General features: G+C 39.7%; 1 protein-coding gene across 15 annotated transcripts in view; it reads right to left on the bottom strand.

Annotated features, from left to right (window-relative positions):
* Positions 1 to 19747, bottom strand: part of PTPRM (protein tyrosine phosphatase receptor type M) — a 505106-nt gene that overhangs the window by 24036 nt on the left and 461323 nt on the right. For all 15 annotated transcript variants that reach the window (XM_030011784.1, XM_030011791.1, XM_030011783.2 and 12 more), the window contains one exon: positions 9212 to 9309. In XM_030011784.1, coding sequence (XP_029867644.1) covers positions 9212 to 9309 — 98 coding nt within the window. The remainder of the gene's footprint in view (positions 1 to 9211; positions 9310 to 19747) is intronic.

The following is a 19747-nucleotide window of genomic DNA, read 5'->3' as shown; positions in this document are numbered from 1 at the left end:
TTTGGATGTATTTCCCAAAATCCTCTGATAGAAGCTATGTGAAAAAACATTGAATGCTCATTGTTTTGTCTGTGTTGTTAAAATAATCCAGAAAATTCACATTGTTCAAATCCCTTACACCAGCAAACTGACCCTTTTATAGTCATTGCCAGGAACTCTCTGAAACAGGGTTTTCCTACCTATGACTAAGATGATTTTTCGACTCTCCATGCAGAATAAGGCAATTCACACTGCCTTCGGACTGGAGCAGCCCACTAATGACCCCATCTCTGAAGCCGATTGCCTTTTCCTGCCTGTTCACTTACCCTTTCCATAGATGGAACCTGAACCACATGAAGACGGCCAATGCATGTAGGAAGGGAGCAGCTGCAGTGGTGAACCTAGTCACAGCACTACTGATCAGCAAGTCTCTTTGTTGCTAACTTTAGCCTTGTTTCTTTCTGATGGGTGCCTGTCATCCTCAAAACAGCTCTAGTTTAGTAAAATAAACAATTGGGAAAAAAACCCAACCCTGGCTGAATTAAATTGCTCAACCTTGAAGGAAAATATGCCTGTTTCTAACTTGGTAAGTCTAGACAGTCTGGATTATGACTAAGAACTAGGGACATTTAGAAAGATCAATTTAGAAGAACACAGTCTCCATCTTCTTATGCCTCAACTGTTGGATTTGCTTCCACTCTTTTTTAAACCTTATTTAAGATGATCCAGTGGAATAATTGGGGAAGCATTGAGGGATGTTGCACAGAAGTTACAGCCTTTCGTGCCTCACGCAGCTTGGGCCCGCCAGGGATTTCTTACTCTGCTGCAGGGGATTTTGGGCACAGAGCAGACTGGACCTGAGCAGAAGGATCCATGACAAGACAATTTCCTGAAAACTATCCCAAGTGGAACAGGGGCTGTAACAGCCAGGGGAACGGTGCCAGAGCCGCAGTCAGAGCCACAGATCAACACTAAATGATTCACTCACTGCGGGGGGGTGGGGGGGGAATCAACAGCCACCCCCCCCCCCCCACCCCCCCCCCCCACCCCCTTTAAATTCAGGCTTTTTTCCTACTTTTGGCTCTTGTTCTGCAATGCTGCTGCACGTGCTGAGCTCTAGACATGGGAACTCTCTGGACTCCTGATGAGCCAAAAGTTAAGTCAATGCTTAAAGACCAGTCTCCCACCTCCTTCACGACCTCTCAAATAAATGCAAAGGTGTCTTAAAGACAGAAGTAGATTAAATAGTGTAAATCAAAATCACACTTATAAATATTTATTGGATCAGGGCCTTTATTTGTACAAGCAAATACAATTGCAACAAAATAGAATATGGTTTTACTCATCAAATATGAGAAATACTGTTTGTAACATATGTTTGTTCATTTTTTCTTTTTAGCACAGCTTTAGCTACTGTGACTTGATGAATCTCTTTCCCTTTTTATGAACATTTGGTACATGTTTTACAGACAAACCTAGTAACAGAAGGTTTAGCTAAATAATTGATACATGAATCCAGAACTGAATATTAAATGCATTAGGTTTTTTTCACACAGTTGCTACCATAACAGTAAATATCGTCCACAAAGTAGAAAACATAATTTTGAAATCTCATCTGAGCAGAACTATAATTGAGGGTTTGTTCCAATACACCCCACATTTATATCCTAACAATGTGCCAAAAAATACAGATGTTCATCACAAGATGAGATAAAAGGGTGGTTGCCAGACACATAATGAAAATGCTCTGGTTTAATCTATTCATCCCAAGGTACACTGTCCAATTTTTCCAAAGATGTTTATTTTATTAATAATTTCAGAAATTTGGAGAAGACAATTATCTACTTCCACCCCCTAGCTCCATCCCCCAGCAAAATAGTCTAATGTGAGAAACTAAGAATTAAAAATGAAGGTGGAAAGTTGTTGTTGCTACTTCTAAATATAACAAACAATGTAGGCAGTGGATAGCTAATGAACACAAATTGTGACTTCCGAAGCTGTATATTTAGCCATTTGGCAATGCAACACATCTCGCTAAAGGCAGTATGAAAGCCAGGACAGTAATTCATTTACTCAGAGGTTTGGAATAGGAGGAGTATTACAGAATTAATGTGTGAGCTGGCTGTGAAATATACTTTGTAGTTTGTACAGAACAATTTAAATAACACTGATTATTCAAAGTTTCCAATTTCCTTTGATTCAGAAATATTCTTAGCAAAAAGGTGATATAACTGGCTATGCACTGCATGGATTGTCATTAGTGAAGAGCAGTATTATATATTCTAATTTAAAATTAATCCTGAACTAAGTAATGATGATAAGTCAGACATAAATTTTGAAATGAAACCTCCAGGATATAAAATGAAATAGCCAACCAAGCTCAATGGCGAAAATTTTTAACAGATTTTACAGATGTAGCTAGGATAACATCATATACTTTTATTTGGCTGACTTGAAGAAAAAAGGACATCCAAAATTTGAAAGTATTTTTATTTAAATACTTTAAAAAAAATATTGTGATTTAAGAACATTTTATAAAACAACCTTTGACAGAAGATAAAATCCAGTCTTTTTTTCATTTTCTTTGTTTGCTTTTGAGCAAGTCAGTTAATTGATTTATACCTCATTTTACAGTTTTCTAAAAGAGGTATGGAAAAGTATTGGAAATACAACATTTAAGATACTGTTTGGCACCATCAGATGAATGGGCCTGTATAAAGGCAGCCAGAAGTCTTTATGTTGTTCACAGCTCCCAGAGGGGGAGAGACGTCTCCATGAATTTTACTAGCTCAGTCTAACTTCTTCCAGTGATGACTCAGAGATGATATAATTCTCCACCTTCTGCTGCCCTATGTTGCCCCAGCAGCACAATCCTAGGCTGTCTGGTGGATGCACTCTCATTCAACTTCTGCCCAGAATAGCTGGCCTTCTGGACATGTCCAGTAGTAGCCATACACTAATGCTTTCCACCTGAGGGAATAAGTGCGATCCCTTTGTTCTTAAGAATCAGGTATACTGTTAGCATGCCATCAACCTGGTACCTTGGGTTAGACGAAATTAAGCTGACAGGCCAAACCCATGGTGTAGCCTTCCTTTGGCCATCAAAGAGAATTAGTCTAGAAGAACCACTTTAGGGTAAAGGTAACCCAAGGTAAAGCTGTTGTAGTGTTCCTGCCTCCTTTGCTAATACAAACTGAAGAATATGGATTCCTCTATTTCATTGCTTATGTTTAGCCATTTTTGTTTCTCACTGGTCATTTGAAAAGGCTGTAAATTAGTGCACCTTAGTACAGCACTTGAGGAAAAAAGGCTGAGCAGACATGAGAAGGGTGGTCCCATGCCAAGATGAATGATGGTTACAGGATCAGCTGGAACTCCTCAAAGCCTGTCTTAATCCCTTACACAACTGTGAAATCATGGGCATATTGCTCAGATCCTGTGCTCTGAGGACCTGATGTGCCTGCATCAGGCAGAACAGCCTCTGCTCTGAATCATGCTTCCATTCCAAGAGCAAAATCATGCCATTAGTTGAGCTTACAGAGCACCACCAAGTTAGCGGATTGCCCTCTTACTCTAAAACCTGATCATCTGATGTTAGGTTAGAAAGCTCTACATGTTACTCTACTGGGTAAGGTAAAACTGTGTTGGCACCTCCAGGATACTTCTTCTTCACAGAGAGACTGAGAGATTAATTTCACAAGACTGCTGAGGTGAGGAGACTTGCGGTGATGAAGCCAATTTGCTAGCCCCGGCATTTCAAAGAACTTAAAGCTCTCTTTGCAGACTGCACTTATACTTGCATCCTACACCTTGGCAGCACTTCAGCAGCTAGCCCAACAAGGGGGTCAATGCATTTGTGTATCCTTAAACCTCTTTTATTTATTTCTCAAAGTGAGTCATCTCAATTGGATTAGTGAGCATTAAGATATTAATCTGTTGATTAACATTCTTTGAAACATAGCTTTTACTGGAAACAAGAATGCATCAAAACACTGAGAGCTAAAACGATGTCTGCTTTGAGTGACATGGGACAGTGCTGAATGCTTGTAGGTTGATGTCCTGTTTGATGATGCTAACATTGCTAATCTGGGGACATCTTTATTAAATGATGACAAAGAGTCTTTCCTTCTCTTTCATGAAGAACAACAGCCAATTTTTTTCCCTAAGGGCTCCTCCCCTGCTACGCATAATGGAGTAATGCCAACTTGTTATTTCTGGTTAGAAGTCTAGAAAGCTGAAATCTGTTTTGATGACTAGAAGGGTTTGCTGACTTGAAAGATTAACAGTAGTTTTAAATTACGATTGTTTTCTTTTTTCCTCATTGATACTCTGTAAAAGTATAAACTCTACTCTATCCAACAAGAGATACTGGAATTACAGTGAAACCAAAAGTATAATAATAGAATATATAATAACATATATGTACCATAAGCACAGGTCCCAGGTTTTCTGGGTAAACATAAGAAAAAAAATTTCTCTAGATGGGGAAGGACACTATTCATAGGATTTAGAAGCTGAGACTAGAATTACCTAGAGGTAGGGAAGGGTTTCATACAGCAACCTTTCTCCCTCTCATTTATAAAATGCGGTTTCTTTCTTTCAGTAGAAAAGTTAAAATGAAATCTTAGTCACCAGTATGCGTACAAACTTTTTGGCACACCGCCTAAGGAGCGCTAGTGCCAGTATCCTGAACTAATTCCAATGTAGGTAATTTGGCTTACTACATTTAGGGGCAGTTTCAATTAGATAGAGTGTTCTTCCATTTATACTAAACACAAATGTGCTGTTCGCGAGACATGTTAGAAGAGTTACTGTGTTTCACCTCTGCAATATCTCTGTAATAGGTCATCTGAATCTTTAATATAATGTGAATTTACCTTTTGTTTATTAGAGGGTTCTTCTGCATGGAAGATTCTCAAAACTTGTAAAATGTGTAAGTGCAAGCTTCGTAATAGCTTTGTGTCAAAAAATTCCTTTTTTATTCTAAGAATAGGTGGCAAGTCCATTGGAAATTTCACACAGTTTTTATGTTGCTGGAATTTCCTATGAAGTTGTTGTTTGGTTCTTGCAATATGTTTTCAGTAAGAAGCCTTTGGACAGGGCTTTATTTGGCAGTTTTTCTTGGATGTCTAATGTGTGTCTATAACAGAAACAGATCATCAGGTGGATTTGAAGAAGATCTGGTTCAACATAAAGACTTCTGGGTTTTGTTTGTTAAGGAAACATATTTGTATCTGTTTTAGAAATGCCTCTTGAATGCTGACCAAGGCTGCACATTGTAAGCACCCAAGGCCCAAGCACATGCACATATGACTGCTTAGGGCTGGGTCCATACAGTCTTTCCTGAGAAGAACAACTCTTTTCTGACAGATTTTATCTTACAACAGGGAATGCTTTTTAACCAGCCAGTATCAAGAAGATATTCCCTCTCCGTCAGAAGACCATTGTATGGGTGTCCTCACTGTCATGTGGACCCTAATACTCTTTTAAACATGAAAAGTCAGAGCCATCAACATTTTTGCAGCAAGGCAGATGAGAGTGCCATGTATGTAACATGTCAACCACAGGCCAGTAAAACAAGCAAAGGAAAAGCTGAGCCACCACTGTGTTCTTTCTTTTTCCCTATGCAGATACAGCCGTGCCAGCTCCTGGGAAAAGTCACCCAAGAGTGTGAGATGGCTATCAGGAAAGCACAACACTCCTGAGTGGCAAGATGGCAGTCAGAGGCTGTTTTGGTAGCACTAAGGCATGCGTGCAGGCAAAGGGCTATTTACCAGTTTATGGCTGACCTTCATCCCCCTGTTTGTGTCACATCCACTCTGTTGTAGTCATCCTTGCCTCCTTTCAAAAAAAGGGTCTTTTGTGTGCTTATTAACACTATTAGCACTGGCTGTTTTCTAATTCTGATAATAATTGAGAAACTCTAATTACTGTAATTACTATGCTCCTGGGGTGAGGTTTTATTTTTTATAATTATTTCTAGTGATTTTTTTTTGTAAATACTTTGTTATATTAAAAGCATGATAGACAATCATGAAACCTTGCAGCGCATTTATATATCAACCACCCCCACTGAATTTCATCAGTGCATTTCACCATTTATTAATCAGATATTACTAATTTTCTTCTGCCTCAAGCAAAAACAAGGAGTGGGAGAGAAAGTGACTACTGACAAATGACAAATGATGTGACATGCCAAGTTTGATTCTGCCAACGAAGCATTAGTACCAGCCCAACAAGAGCAAAGATGGAGGTGACAGCTAGATGGCATATTTTAATATATTCTAAATCTTCCCAATGTAACTCTTTAAGGAGGAAAGAGATGTTTCAATGTGTTCAAACATTGGAACACTTCAAGAAGCAACCTGAGACTTTGGCCAGTACATAAAGACCTTGATCAAGCTCCCATTGCTTTCTACAGAAGGACCCAGCTCTGTCTTTTGGAGTCTGTACTCAAGAGCAGTCTCTTGGAGTAAGCAAGATGTTCTCTTGTGTCTATTTTCCAATCACCCCTACACTGGTGGCATAAAAAGTTTTGTTTCCTCTAGAATAATCTACCAGATTATGCTAAGTCTCTCAGGAAAAGATGTCTGAAATTACACTACTATCTTCACTTGCTCTACCACTTACAAACATGAGCACGGGGGCCTCTTGCATTAATATAATCCAAAATACATTATTTTGAATAGCTTGTGGTCACACCGATATATTTTTATGAGTCTTGGTTTTGCTTGTTACATGTTAGTGTGTGGTACAGAAAATTCTGATTCTTGCACTGAAATGTAGGTATATTATACCATTAGTTACCTGTCATTCCCTTTTTGTGAACTACTTTGTGAGTGGAAAGTTGTTGACCTCAGCACGAAGAAGACAGAGACTTTTTTTCAACGCTGCTTCAAGGGCTGCTTATTTGGGGTTTTTTGTAAAAGTTCTTATGTCAACCTAGGCCAATCTTAACTAAAACCCACTTCATCATCCGTTATCAAAGAACTGTTCATGCAACTCAGCAATGATTTTTCTAAATGACTGTGAGACCTCATTTAGATTTTTAATAAACAGTCACATTCCAATGAGGTCTTCATAAAACTGACTAAATATGTTTAGAAATCATTAGCTTAAATTACCAGTACAAAAGTCTCCTTAGGGAGCCCTGCAGATTTTGTGATAAGACTTCTGGCAGATGGATTAGTATAACAGCACAAGTGAGTTCTGAATTTCCACACAAGCAGTGTAAATGTGAGTGACTGGGTAACAGGCTACTAGATAAAGAGCTAAATGTCCCTCAGGTAGGTTCATTAAAGAGAGAAAACAATCAAAACACATTTCTGTGCCATTTAAATACCAGGTGCACAGCAGTCTGCAGGTGCCAGAAACACTGACAAGGGTCCCTTGCTGGAACACACAAGAGCTTAAAGGGATGTATGGTTTTGACAAGTGTGCCTCAGATAATGACAGATATTGGCAGATGTACCCTGCTGGAGGGTAATGTGGGGACTGAGTCATTTGCAGCAGGTGCTTGCATTAGGGACAGCCTCATGGTGATTCCTCCATCTGCAATTAACAGTCCTGCTACATAACGCTCCAGGGCAAGAAGCAAGTTCCTAGCACTGATTTAATGACTATCCAGCCAGTCCTGGTAAACAAATACACATACGCCCCCTCAATGATTAATTCATGAAGGATGTACACTGTGTGGCAAACATGTTAAATAGATATTCCTCTTTCCTGAAAATACAAAGGAATTTTCCTCCTCAGCTTACAGTGGGTCAAGAGGGTTAAAAAATAAAAATAATACACCCCTATAAATCTTATACCAGCAATAGCAATTGAAATAGAAAAACTCAAGTTTGGGAAGGTTACAAGGTTTGTCCTGCAGGAATGCTACCAAAAGGTCCATTAAAATCATTACTAATCAAGGTGGTACAGAGCTTGTGTTAGGGGCGTGGGACAGATGGTGTGGTTGTAATATGCCTCCTTGTTGCTGATGGTTCCAGCTCTGGGAGTGGGACAGAAGCACCAATTAAGGAGTGACTGCATTGTCCTGTGGCTCATACGATCTCATTTCCCTCAAAAGCTCATTTCAATTTCTGCTCTCTGATCTCACCTATGTTGGCCTCCAGAGAAAGTGAGAATGAAGTCATTTCTACCACTGCCAGAAACAACAAAGCCGCAGATCTGTATACCACTAGGACTCTTGCACCCCGAAGAAATCTCCATGGTGGCACAAACTGTTGCTTGCTGCTAAGGGAATGTGCTGCGTACCTAAACGTTGTGAGCTGAGGCTGCCAACACTGGCAGCAAGACTGGCGTCTCCCCAGCTGATACCTGAGAGTTCACTCTAATTGATGCTTTCAAATACTGACTTTAGGAAAACAGTAAGTGCAGTATGTTATTTTTGTTCTAACGCTTGTTTATTCATACCCTGAACACATCCCTTTTTAAGTTGTGTGCTTGGGTACTTACGAATGTGTATAAAGCTTTAACGAAGAGGTTTGCTGAAGAGCTTCCTATTCTTACAAATCTATCCATTTTGAATTGATATGTGACAATCCAACTATTTCTACCTTCTTCCTCACTCAAGGGACTGAATTTTTAAAGCGGCCTCCATGCAAAGAAAGAAAATTACACAGTATCAACCAGGTAACTCAAGCTTTCCTTTACTACTCAGCTCCTGAATACGACCTCCTGGTCAACAAATTTAGTGTACAAATGAGTAAAGCTAATTTTTTCTGTTTTAGTCCAGAAGGCTTACAGGAAGGAAAACCCAAACAAACCAGGTTGATCTAGACTAATATACTATGAAGAAGATGCAATTTCATAGTTTAACTACTTTCCTCAGAAATCTGTTTCGGAATTACTCCCCCTCGGTCTCCCTTAAAAAAATATGACACCATACCTTGTTCTGTAACCAATTCTCTGGTTTCCCTTAATAGAAATGGTATGTCTGAAATATATATACAAAGATATAACACTTTCCCTCTTTGGCAGTCTTTGCAGGCTGTGCTGTACAAAATGCAGCTTTATCAGTTACTTTTTCATTGTGCTAATGTTATCAAAGCCAAGCATCCAAGGCATGTTTAAAAATAATTGATAATGAACCTCTTAGCACAGGCAGTGATAAATATTTTATGTGCCATACTCAGTATATAAGCATCTTGTTAGTCTGCTATTTAATTTCCAAAAGCAAACACCTTGGAAGTTTTTCATCTTTTTAAGTACAAAAATTACTTACCCTTCCCACTTCTACGAGATTAGTAACCATGACTATGCTGGCTGTGTTTTCATGCCATACCATTCTCCAAAAGTCATATATTGTCTCCTGCATTGGTCCTGAAACAATAAATCAAAGGAAAGGTTACTATCTGAAAGTCTCATGACTGAAAGCTTTTCTCTGGGGAACTTTGAGAAACTGTGCCTATACACATATATTCATATCACTATCATATTTTTCATTTAAGGTCAATTTCTTTTCTGTCATCCCACCTATCTGCATTTAAGTATTTTTCCCCTGAAATAGTGCTCTGAAAGAAAGTTAGTTCTCCAACATTTAGGTATTTATCTCTGTAATACCCAGAAGTGGAATTATAAAAAATGGATAACATTACTCTTTCTCTTAACAATTGGATGATAACCTAGGGAAGGTGTATTTGGAATGAAATGAGCCTCAATGGACTATGTGGCCTTTCCTGGTTTCTAATATTTTTCTTAGTATACACTATCCATCAAACTACCCCAGCTCCTAAATTGTACTTCCTGAAGTGAGACAGAAGTTATAGTTTTTTGCTGCAGTATATCACTTTGCAAAACAGCGGGGAAAGCGGTAAAGAACCCTGGCATATGGCCATGGCAGCCATGTCCTCTGCAGTGCTTTCCCCAACAACCTGTGCGCTTTTGTAAATGAACACACAGCACTTCCTCTAGTGTCGTGCTAAAGCTGGGTACCAGCCCACAGGAAATGTTCCAGAACTGTAAAATGTTGGGAACAACCACATCACATTGTGTATACCTGGTCCTGTCTGTTTCTAGCCTACATGTCTTACCCATGATGTGTGTCACCCCGATTTTAAACCACTGTTTTAAAATCACTGAGCCAATAAGAATAAACAAATGTAAAATACTATCAGGTACTATAAACTTAACATCGATACTGAACCCATTACTGAACTGCCACACTGCAGTAAGCAATTAGTGCCTTATTTAGAAGAATGCCTTAAATCAGCTAATTGGAGAACAAATGGATAATGTATTGGCCTAAATGTTCCTCTAGCGAAGAAACCAGCACTCTTAAAGCATTACAAAACCATACATTGAGAGATTTGGGTAGTTTGGCACGTGTGTTTTGGTACTTTGAGCTCCCTTTGAAAATAAAATTTTCACTCTGAAAGTCAAGTACTTGGTGAAAAATTTAGTAATATATTATTACTATATTATCATAGCAGGGGGGTTGGACTAGATTATCTTTGAAGGTCCCTTCCAACCCAAACCATTCTGTAATTCTATGACTTTGTGATTTTACGATGTTATAGGCAAGTCAAAACAAACTCACTAGGTAAATAATATCACAGTTATGATGCAATAAGTTACATCAGCTCAAGTTTAAGAAAAAAGATAGTAATAGTCTAAAACTTTTGAATTTTTAAAATTTATTTTTATTTTCACCAATTTCAAAGGATAATTTTATCATCCATTTTTTGCATAGACCATTTAAAGAAGTTATGTATTCTCCCCCTTACTTTCTCTGCCTTTAAAAATGCTGCATATATAGTTAGTTTCACAGGTTTCCCTATAGTCACTCAACTTGTCTTTTACTTGCTTTGTTACTTCATATAACAGGAGAAAAAGCCATTTAAAACAAAAGGAAGCTATGAGTGTTAGAACACAAGAAATGTGAGAAGGTCTCAGACTAAAAATAACAGCAGAATCTAAAACTACAGTTTCTGAAATTACCAAATTCAAGCTGATGTTGTGGCTGCAAAGCTGGACACCTTTTTTTTCTTTTAATTTACAGCACAGAACAGTTGATGCTTTTGTGAGATTTCATTCTGAAGTATGACAAGAGTTAAATCACTCTCCACCACATGGAAATTTGCAGTAAATATCCTACTTCTACATAAGTGTCCTGGATATGTAACACACACATGGTCCAAATGCAATTTTGAATGTCACAGTAAGGTAATTAATATACATTACAGTGAAAGTTTAGCTTGCTTGTGTTTTAATAATGTAGGATTAAATATAGCTCTTTGGGCACTTAAAGTCACAAGCGCATTAGAAAAGTTTTGGGCCAATCCCTCCTACTGGTAAAAGGAAGGAGACTATTTTACTCACTGTAGGAAAATCTCGGTATAGCTCCTTCCTTCCTCTCAAATCTCAAACAAATGTTCAGCAAAATTATTATTGCTATAATCTTTGAAGGGATGTAAATAAAAATAGGATTAGGGAAAGGCAGTTTTCCACAGAATAGTGTCCTGGCAAGAGTCTGCAAGTTCATGACACATTATTAAGGTTATTTAAGCTTGATCAAGGACAAAAAATAACAACACTATTGCTTCAAGAATCCCAATTCACAACCTGGTTTAATGGAGAAAATCTAAATGGCTCCACTGCATTCTGTTACCACAGGACTATGTGACGTTTCAAGATCGTTCATCTGAATATATTTTTGGTAAAGCTGCAGGAAAGGTGAGAAAAGATCCTCTGTCTACACAACCCTCTTCTTTTCCCCTTGCAAGAAGCCAGAATCTTTGAGAAACTGAGGGGCAACGTAGCAAGTTTCTTTATGCATTATTTCAGTTTTCTTTCCTACAGATTCATGTGAGAGACAAGATGGTTGGGCCCTACTTTGTAACATTCATTTCTTTTTGACAGCTCTGAGATAACCTGCAACAATTTATTCCTGATTTTTTTTTTCCACAGACAGCATAATTTGTCTCATGATTTAAAGATTCCTACATTTCAGATCCTGAAATCACAAATTACAACTGGGGAGAGATCCTAAACACTAATTTCTTCCTAAAGATTTTTAATTTGTCATTCTTTATAAAGAAAAAAAAATATAATAAATTATGAGAAAAATGAATCTTTACAAAAAGTAATAGCATTTTTCAGGGCAGAGAAAGAGCTGAGCTCTGACAAGTCTTTCAACTTTAATTCCAAATGTTCTTCTAGAATAAAAGGCCTGTTCTGCAGTGCTGAGTACACTCCTCTCAATCTTACTATCCAAATGATAAGACAATCGTAATTAAAAATGCTTGACAGGATTTCCTGCTCTCCTCAAGTATTCTCAAGTGTTTTCTTGCTTTTCCTCTCCAATTCTTTACATGAAGCCTCCAAACTTTTTCATGTTCAGGACACTGAATGAAAAAAAACCCACCCAAAACCCTACCTTAAAGTCTCAGAAAGTAATTCTTTCCTACCCCATTTTTCTTTTCTTCTTGACATTTTTCAAATTATTTTCTGACATATGAATAAATTATTACTTGTCTCCAGCCAGAATTGAAAAGCATTAGAGGCTAAGTAGAGTTGGAGGATTTATTGTCATGAAGAACTGAACAATTTGATTCCAGAGACTCATGGTAGGGAGAGAAAGAGCCTATAATTGTTCTAAGCATCAGCTTAACAGATGTGTGCACAATAGGCAGGAAAGTTATTCTCAGCAGTTGCCCTCTTGCAGGAGGAGAAGGTCTGAAGAGAAGGTACTGTGCTGCCTAACAGTAAGTCTGCGGCGTACCCCATTAGCTACACAATATAGTAGTTGGTATCAAAGATTTCTGCTGTGAAAAAACAGAAATCAACAACATACTGCAACCAGAAGATGCAAAGCAAAGGAAAATAAGAAAGAGAAATCAACCCTCCAAACCCCAAGCTAATTAAATGCTTTATTGGAAAAACTCAACAGAAATGATCAGTTGTATATACCACAACCATTAGTTGTATTACCAATCGTTGTTAGTTGCTGCTCTGGGAACACAAACATATTAGGAAATGGAAAATCACACAGCTTTTAAGAATGGTTTAAACTCTTAAGAAGCTGTTTCTGTACACAGAGCTTTCTAGAGCCTCTATTTCTGCTTGTTATTGTGAGGCCCAGTTCTAATAACTGCTATTGCTACTGGAGTATGTGATCAATTTGAACATGATAAACTAGCTCAGAATACGGGAAAAAGTGTTCAGATGTAGGAAAGAAAGCAAACACACAAAGAAACAGGTAAAACCTGAATCCTGAAATGTCCCCAGCACTTACTCAGACAGAACTTGTAAATCTGTGGGTCATTTTTCAATTTCTACAAAAGCAAGCAGCTTAAACAAGGAACAAATAGCTTCTAATACCTTTTTCTAGCATAGATGTCAAATCCATAAGCTAATGTTTGGTCCACCTGAGACCAAATTCAGTGATAGGTATTAAAGTTAGAAATGTGCAGAAAATGAACAGATACCTTCAAGCTCCAAAGGCTCCCCAGGGACAGTGCATGGGCAGTGGCAGCCATTAGCATGTGTTGATAGAGGCAGTGGACTGACAAGATGCAAGACTTTTATCTGCAGCAGTTAAATTCCATCTTGAAAAGAGTGCAATTAACCTACTTCCAGTGAGTAAACGTGTCCACCCCGCATAAGCAGGTGGTTATAAAATGGTCCCCTCACCTAATGGTTACTGCAATTTCTAGCAGCAATGATAACTCTCTCCACTTTTTACTGAAGCAAAACTTGCTGCTTGCTATTGTGACTGCCTACAACTTGACCACTCAAGGACAACTAGCTAATATGCCTGCACAGAAGGAGCTGCATTTTAGCCCTCATTCTTTACTATGTGTGATCCTTTTTGTCATGGTTTAACACCAGCCGGCAAATAAGCACCACACAGCTGCTCACCCACCTCCCTCACAGTGGGATGGGGGAGAGAATCAGAAGGGTCAAAGTGAGAAAACTTGTGGGCTGAGATAAAGACAGTTTAATATGTAAAGCAAAAGCCGTGCACACAACCAAAGCAAAACAAGGAATTCATTCACCACTTCCCATGGGCAGGCAGGTGTTCAGCTGTCTCCAGGAAAGCAGGGCTCCGTCATGTGTGACGGTTACTTGGGAAGACAAACGCCATCACTCCGAATGTGTCGTGTGCCCCCACCCCGCCCCCCCCTTCCTTCTTCTTCCCCCAGCTTTATATGCTGAACATGACATCATACGGTCTGGAATATCCCTTTGGTCAGTTGGGGTCAGCTGTCCCAGCTGTGTCCCCTCCCAACTTCTTGTGCCCCCCCCCCCAGCCTCCTTGCTGGTGGGGTGAGAAGCAGAGGAGGCTTTGACTCTGTGTAAGCACTGTTCAGCTGTAACGAAAACATATTGGCCTTATCAACACTGTTTTCAGCACAAATCCAAAACACAGCCCCATACTAGCTACTATGAAGAAAGTTAACTCTATCCCAGCCAAAACCAGCACACCTTCAAAATGAACTTGAGGTACAGTAAATGTTTTCTTATTAACAGATATGGCTGCATGGCAAAAAAGGCCAAAAAGCAAAGACTCCCTTTGCAACTACACTGTCAAAAAACCCCAAACCCATTACATCACAGAAATTGTTCAAAATACACATGAAAGTATAAAACCAGAGATTTAAAAAAAAAAAAAAAATAAAAATTACTGGGAGAACAGACTACAAGCTAATAGATCAAAAAGTTCAACAATTCTCCTTTTCCTAATGAACCTCTTAAATGGGACAGACTAGCTGTTAGTAGGATAACTTACAGAGAATTTCACAGGAGGAAGCAAAATTACAGGGTTACTAATGCTCTGCCAGTCCAGTGATCTGATAATCGATAAGTGCATGTTATTTGCTCTTTTAACCACGCTGGAATTCGGAGGTAAGAACAAAACGCCCTTTCAGAAAAAGTTATGTAAAAAACTGCCATTAAATGTTACTTTAAAGTATAAATATCATTGACTGCAGCCAAGGGAACATCTCCCTTGGCTGAAATACATTTTTTCCCTACTCAATAAGGCAATGTGCCCAAGATTGTATCACCAGGAATTTGCAGGCACATCATTATGTGATCAGGTTCTCATGAGTGTTCAGTTCTGTCGGCCTCCTAGTTATCTCACGGGAAGCTCATCAGCGGTCAGCAGCTCTGCAAACCTGGACACCTCTTTGCATGAACAGGTATAGACTAAATAGTGTAAGATTAGGTTCCACTTTTTCATAAAGTAAAATAAAATAAAATGTCTTGATCTTTCTGTCTAAAATAGTCAGCATACTATAAAGAAAAGTAACAGATCCCAGTTGTGCTGATTTAGTCAACTAGCAAGATAAACTGCTAGTTCAGTATTTTTTCGTAATTGCATTGCCACTGCCACCCAGCAGTACAGCTGCACGCTGGCTCATCTCCGCTCTCCCCAAATGAGCTGGTTTCTAAATGGAAGATACTTTAAAGATCTGATCAGTTCCTGATAATCTGATTTGCCAAGAGTAGTCTTTACCATATGCTTGTTGAATAGGTATGGTAGCATGCATTTAACTTTCACTCACCTTTCCAGGAGTTCTGAAGGGTTTAGTGCCTCCATGGAGGCCAGCGAAGCCCAGAACAAAGCTCTGCTATAAAAACTCAGGCATGTGATCATGCAGTCTTTCTGCAATAACTTCTCTCAAAATAGGTTTAGACATTTGTTTTCTACCATAACATATGCACTTAAATTGACTTTAAAGGCTTACACAAGAGTATGTTTTCATAGGCACAGTATGTATGCTCCTATAAATACTGTGAATAATTTTTAAGTCTGAGATAAAAATGTGATCAAGACATCACTAAACCATATGGCCCCACCACTCACCAATAGCTATCCAAATGCATACAGAGCAGTCTTTTGTAGTTTAAGGTGTCAAGAAAATAATGATGAAAAAGAATCAGGTCATATAACCTGGATGCTTCTAATGCTTTAATTAAAAAGTCCTCCCAAGTCTGTTCCAGAAACTAAAACAGCATTGAGGGTAAAACATACCCCAGTGCCATGCACCTATTCACTTTTAGTGAAGTCTCCTATAGGCCTATCAGTGTAAGAATTAGCACACTAAAAGGCAACAGACGTTTGTACTGGCAAAACGTGGCCATAAATGCTTCAGTGTTATTTATTAATTGCTGCTATCTAGCTGCCATACTTCAGTGTTAATTATTATTGTTGCTTCTGCATGTCCCAGCCCCGGACATTTTGTGCACTAAAGAATCTCAGTGATATTAAACAAAACCCCTGTAATGAGCTGAAAAAACACATTCTCACTTTTATTACTTTATTTCATTTGACTTATAGTGTTGACTGTGATGGCATTTGAAATGCACTTTCTAATTTTAGCCTTACAAATATTAATTATTATGTAATCTTCAGCAGGGCTATATCGTAATTACACAGCTATGTTGACTTTCCTGACAAAACTTTCTTGGAAATCTCTCTTGCCTTGGAAAAATACAAATAAACAAAGCTGTGATGAACTTCCAGTGAAGTTGGTTCCATATAAATATGTTAAGCCAGCATGCAGCCTGAGCAAGGAATACTGAGGCTATGGCTACTCTTACATGAGGTATGGAAGAAACCTCCCCCTCAGTTTTAAACCTTATTTTAACTGATTCCTCCATGGTAGTAGAATCAGAGATGGTGCAAAGAGGAGCCACTTGTTTGCAGAGGCAGTAATTAACTCATACTCAGGTAAGAAAGAACACCATTTTGTAAGCAAGAATTCCACCAGAACTTAATTCACAAACAAATAAAAAATGTTCAGTTTCTCCTAACATCCTAACACTAGTTTTAACCCGGGCTTCAGAATATACCATGCATATCAAATATATGCAGAATCTATATTTCAGTTGTAGCCAGTGCACCATTTCTTCTTTTTTGGCCTTTTGCAATGATACCACCTTGGCTTTGTGTGGCAAGGTTTTGGTAGCAGGGGGGGTTACAGGGGTGGCTTCTGTGAGAAGCTGCTGGAAGCTTCCCCTGTGTCCAACAGAGCCAATACCAGCCGGCTCTGAGATGGACCTGCCGCTGGCCAAGGCCGAGCCCATCAGCGATAGTGGTAGCACCTCTGTGATAACATATTTAAGAAGGAAAAAAAGTTGTGGGACAGACAGAAATGGCAGCCGGAGAGAGGAGTGAGAACATGTAAGAGAAACAACCCTGCAGACACCAAGGTCAGTGAAGAAGGAGGGGGAGGAGATGCTCCAGGCACCGGAGCAGAGATTCCCCTGCAGCCCCTGGGGAAGACCATGGTGAGGCAGGCTGTCCCCCTGCAGTCCATGGAGGTCCACGGTGGAGCAGATATCCACCTGCAGCCCGTGGAAGACCCCACGCTGGAGCAGGTGGGTGCCCGAAGGAGGCTGTGACCCCATGGGAAGCCCGCGCTGGAGCAGGTTCCTGGCAGAACCTGCAGATCTGTGGAGAGAGGAGCCCGTGTTGGAGCATGTTTTCTGGCAGGACTTTTGACCCTGTGGGGGACCCACACTGAAGCAGTGTGCTCCTGAAGGACTGCATGCCATAGAAGGGACCCATACTGGAGCAGCTTGTGAAGAACTCCAGCCCATGGGAAGGACCCATGTTGGAGAAGTTCGTGGAGGACTGTCTCCCGTGGGAGAGACCCCACGCTGGAGCAGGGGAAGAGTGTGATGAGTCCTGCCCCTGAAGAGGATGAAGTGGCAGAGACAACATGTGATGAACTGACTGTAAACCCCATTCCCTGTGCCCCTGCGCTGCTGGGGGGGGGGCAGGTAGAGAATCCGGGAGTGAAGTTGTGCCCGGGAAGAAGGGAAGGGTGGAGGGAAGGTGTTTTGAGATTTGGTTTTATTTCTCATTACCGTACTTTGGTTGATAGGTAATAAATTGAGTTAATTTTCCCCAAGCTGAGTCTGTTTTGCCCTTGACGGTAATTGGTGAGTGATCTCTCCCAGTCCTTATCTCGACCCACAAGCACCTTGTTATATTTTCTCTCCCCTATCCAGCTAAGGAGGGCGCGGGTAGTGATAGAATGGCTTTGATGGGCACCTGGTGTCCAGCCAGGGTCAACCCACCACAAATGCAAAAAAAAAGAAAACAGTATGCAGCAACACTATTCCACAGTAAGCCACCTCAGCTATACTCAAGTGGGTTACTCAGGACTGAGCTATGAATTTGAAATGTGTTTTTCATTATTTCCTCACCTTAGATGGATTGTCAATAAGAAACAGATCTGACTGAATCTTGTTAGCTCAACATTTCAGGAAAACGCTGCTTGTAAAGCAAGCTGAAATGCTTTATCAGGAAAAATCCTGCCCAGTGCAGCTACTGGCAACTTAGAGGCTTTCTACTGTATCCTTTGCTCAGGAAAAACAAAGCCTTCTCTCATTATCAGCCAAGGGACAGCACAGTGAATAGTAACTGGCTGATTTTCAAGCACAAACTAAATCCTACCTGCTTTGAGCTAGCCAGTCAGCAAGCCCTGCTGCCTGTACATTACTGTATGTGAAAATTGGTTTTCACAAAAATGAAATTTTCAAAGTGCTTTCAAGTCCCATTAGCTTTCAACGAGGCTTAGATTACTAAGTGACTGAGGTGCATGTAGAAATTTTATCTATAGCTCCCATGAGACTGACCAGCGCTTTGGCTGGCTTGGTATACCACCTCCTCCTATATTTAGAGGAGTCAGCACTAGACCTTTCACAGGATGAAGGAAAGGAGGAGCTTGACCTGTAAATTCTTCATCTCTTTCCAAATGTAAAAAGAACATAAAAACATTTGGCCTGTAACATGCTGTTTACAATATACAGTAGTGATGAGCCACAGTTGTACTGTTTTATGAAATATACGCAAGTGTATCACAGCTAGCTAAAATAAGAAAACCCTCCATTCTAAATTCCAAGTTTAATATAGAGATGCTTAAAAAATATATCCTTTGAGTAATGACAAAACTGATTATTCCAGAGACTTTTTTCTTTAAAATTGCTCATTTCACAAAACTAGATAATCAGTTTGAAAATATGTATTTTATAAGTGTGTATATATACACATACACATCAACTATTTGCTAGAGCTGGATTATTTCTCTTGTTGGCATTTCCTGTGATCCTATTCTGCAGTGATTCTGTGGGTAGTCAGAAAGTTTTATGAGGATGTGGTATTTATTCTCTGGAATATCATATGGCATTTTCTTTTCTTTATTGATACAGATCTAACTAGGCTGGAACAGTGCACGTCTCTATGCCTTATTTTTTCTGCATCGTGGTACCATCTAGAAATCCCAGTCCAGGCCTGGAGCTCTGCTATAGCGGGAACTGCATTATATATTAAATGTCCATGAATACACAAAAGGTGTTCATGATCCTCACAGTCACAATCCAAACACAGAATCATAGAATCGTAGAATCATTTAGGTTGGAAAAGGCCTTCAAGATCATCGAGTCCAACCATTAACCATGCCCACTAAACCATGTCCTGAAGTACCCTGTCCACTCGCTTTTTTAATATCTCCAGGGATGGTGACTCAACCACTTCCCTGGGCAGCCCATTCCAATGTTTGACAACCCTCTCAGTAAAAAAATTTTTCATAATACCTAACCTAAATCTCCCTTGCCACAACTTGAGGCCATTTCCTCTTGTCCTATCTCCAGCCACCTGACAGAAGAGACCAGCACCCACCTCACTACAACCCCCTTTCAGGTAGTTGTAGAGAGCGATAAGGTCTCCCCTCAGCCTCCTCTTTTCTAGACTGAACAGCCCCAGTTCCCTCAGCTGCTCCTCATAAGACTTGTGCTCCAGGCC

Source organism: Aquila chrysaetos, chromosome 4, assembly GCF_900496995.4.
Source record: "Aquila chrysaetos chrysaetos chromosome 4, bAquChr1.4, whole genome shotgun sequence".
NCBI classification, from domain to species: Eukaryota; Metazoa; Chordata; class Aves; order Accipitriformes; family Accipitridae; genus Aquila; species Aquila chrysaetos.
The sequence above is the reverse complement of the archived record's forward strand: the minus strand, read 5'-3'. Positions and strand labels throughout refer to the sequence as shown.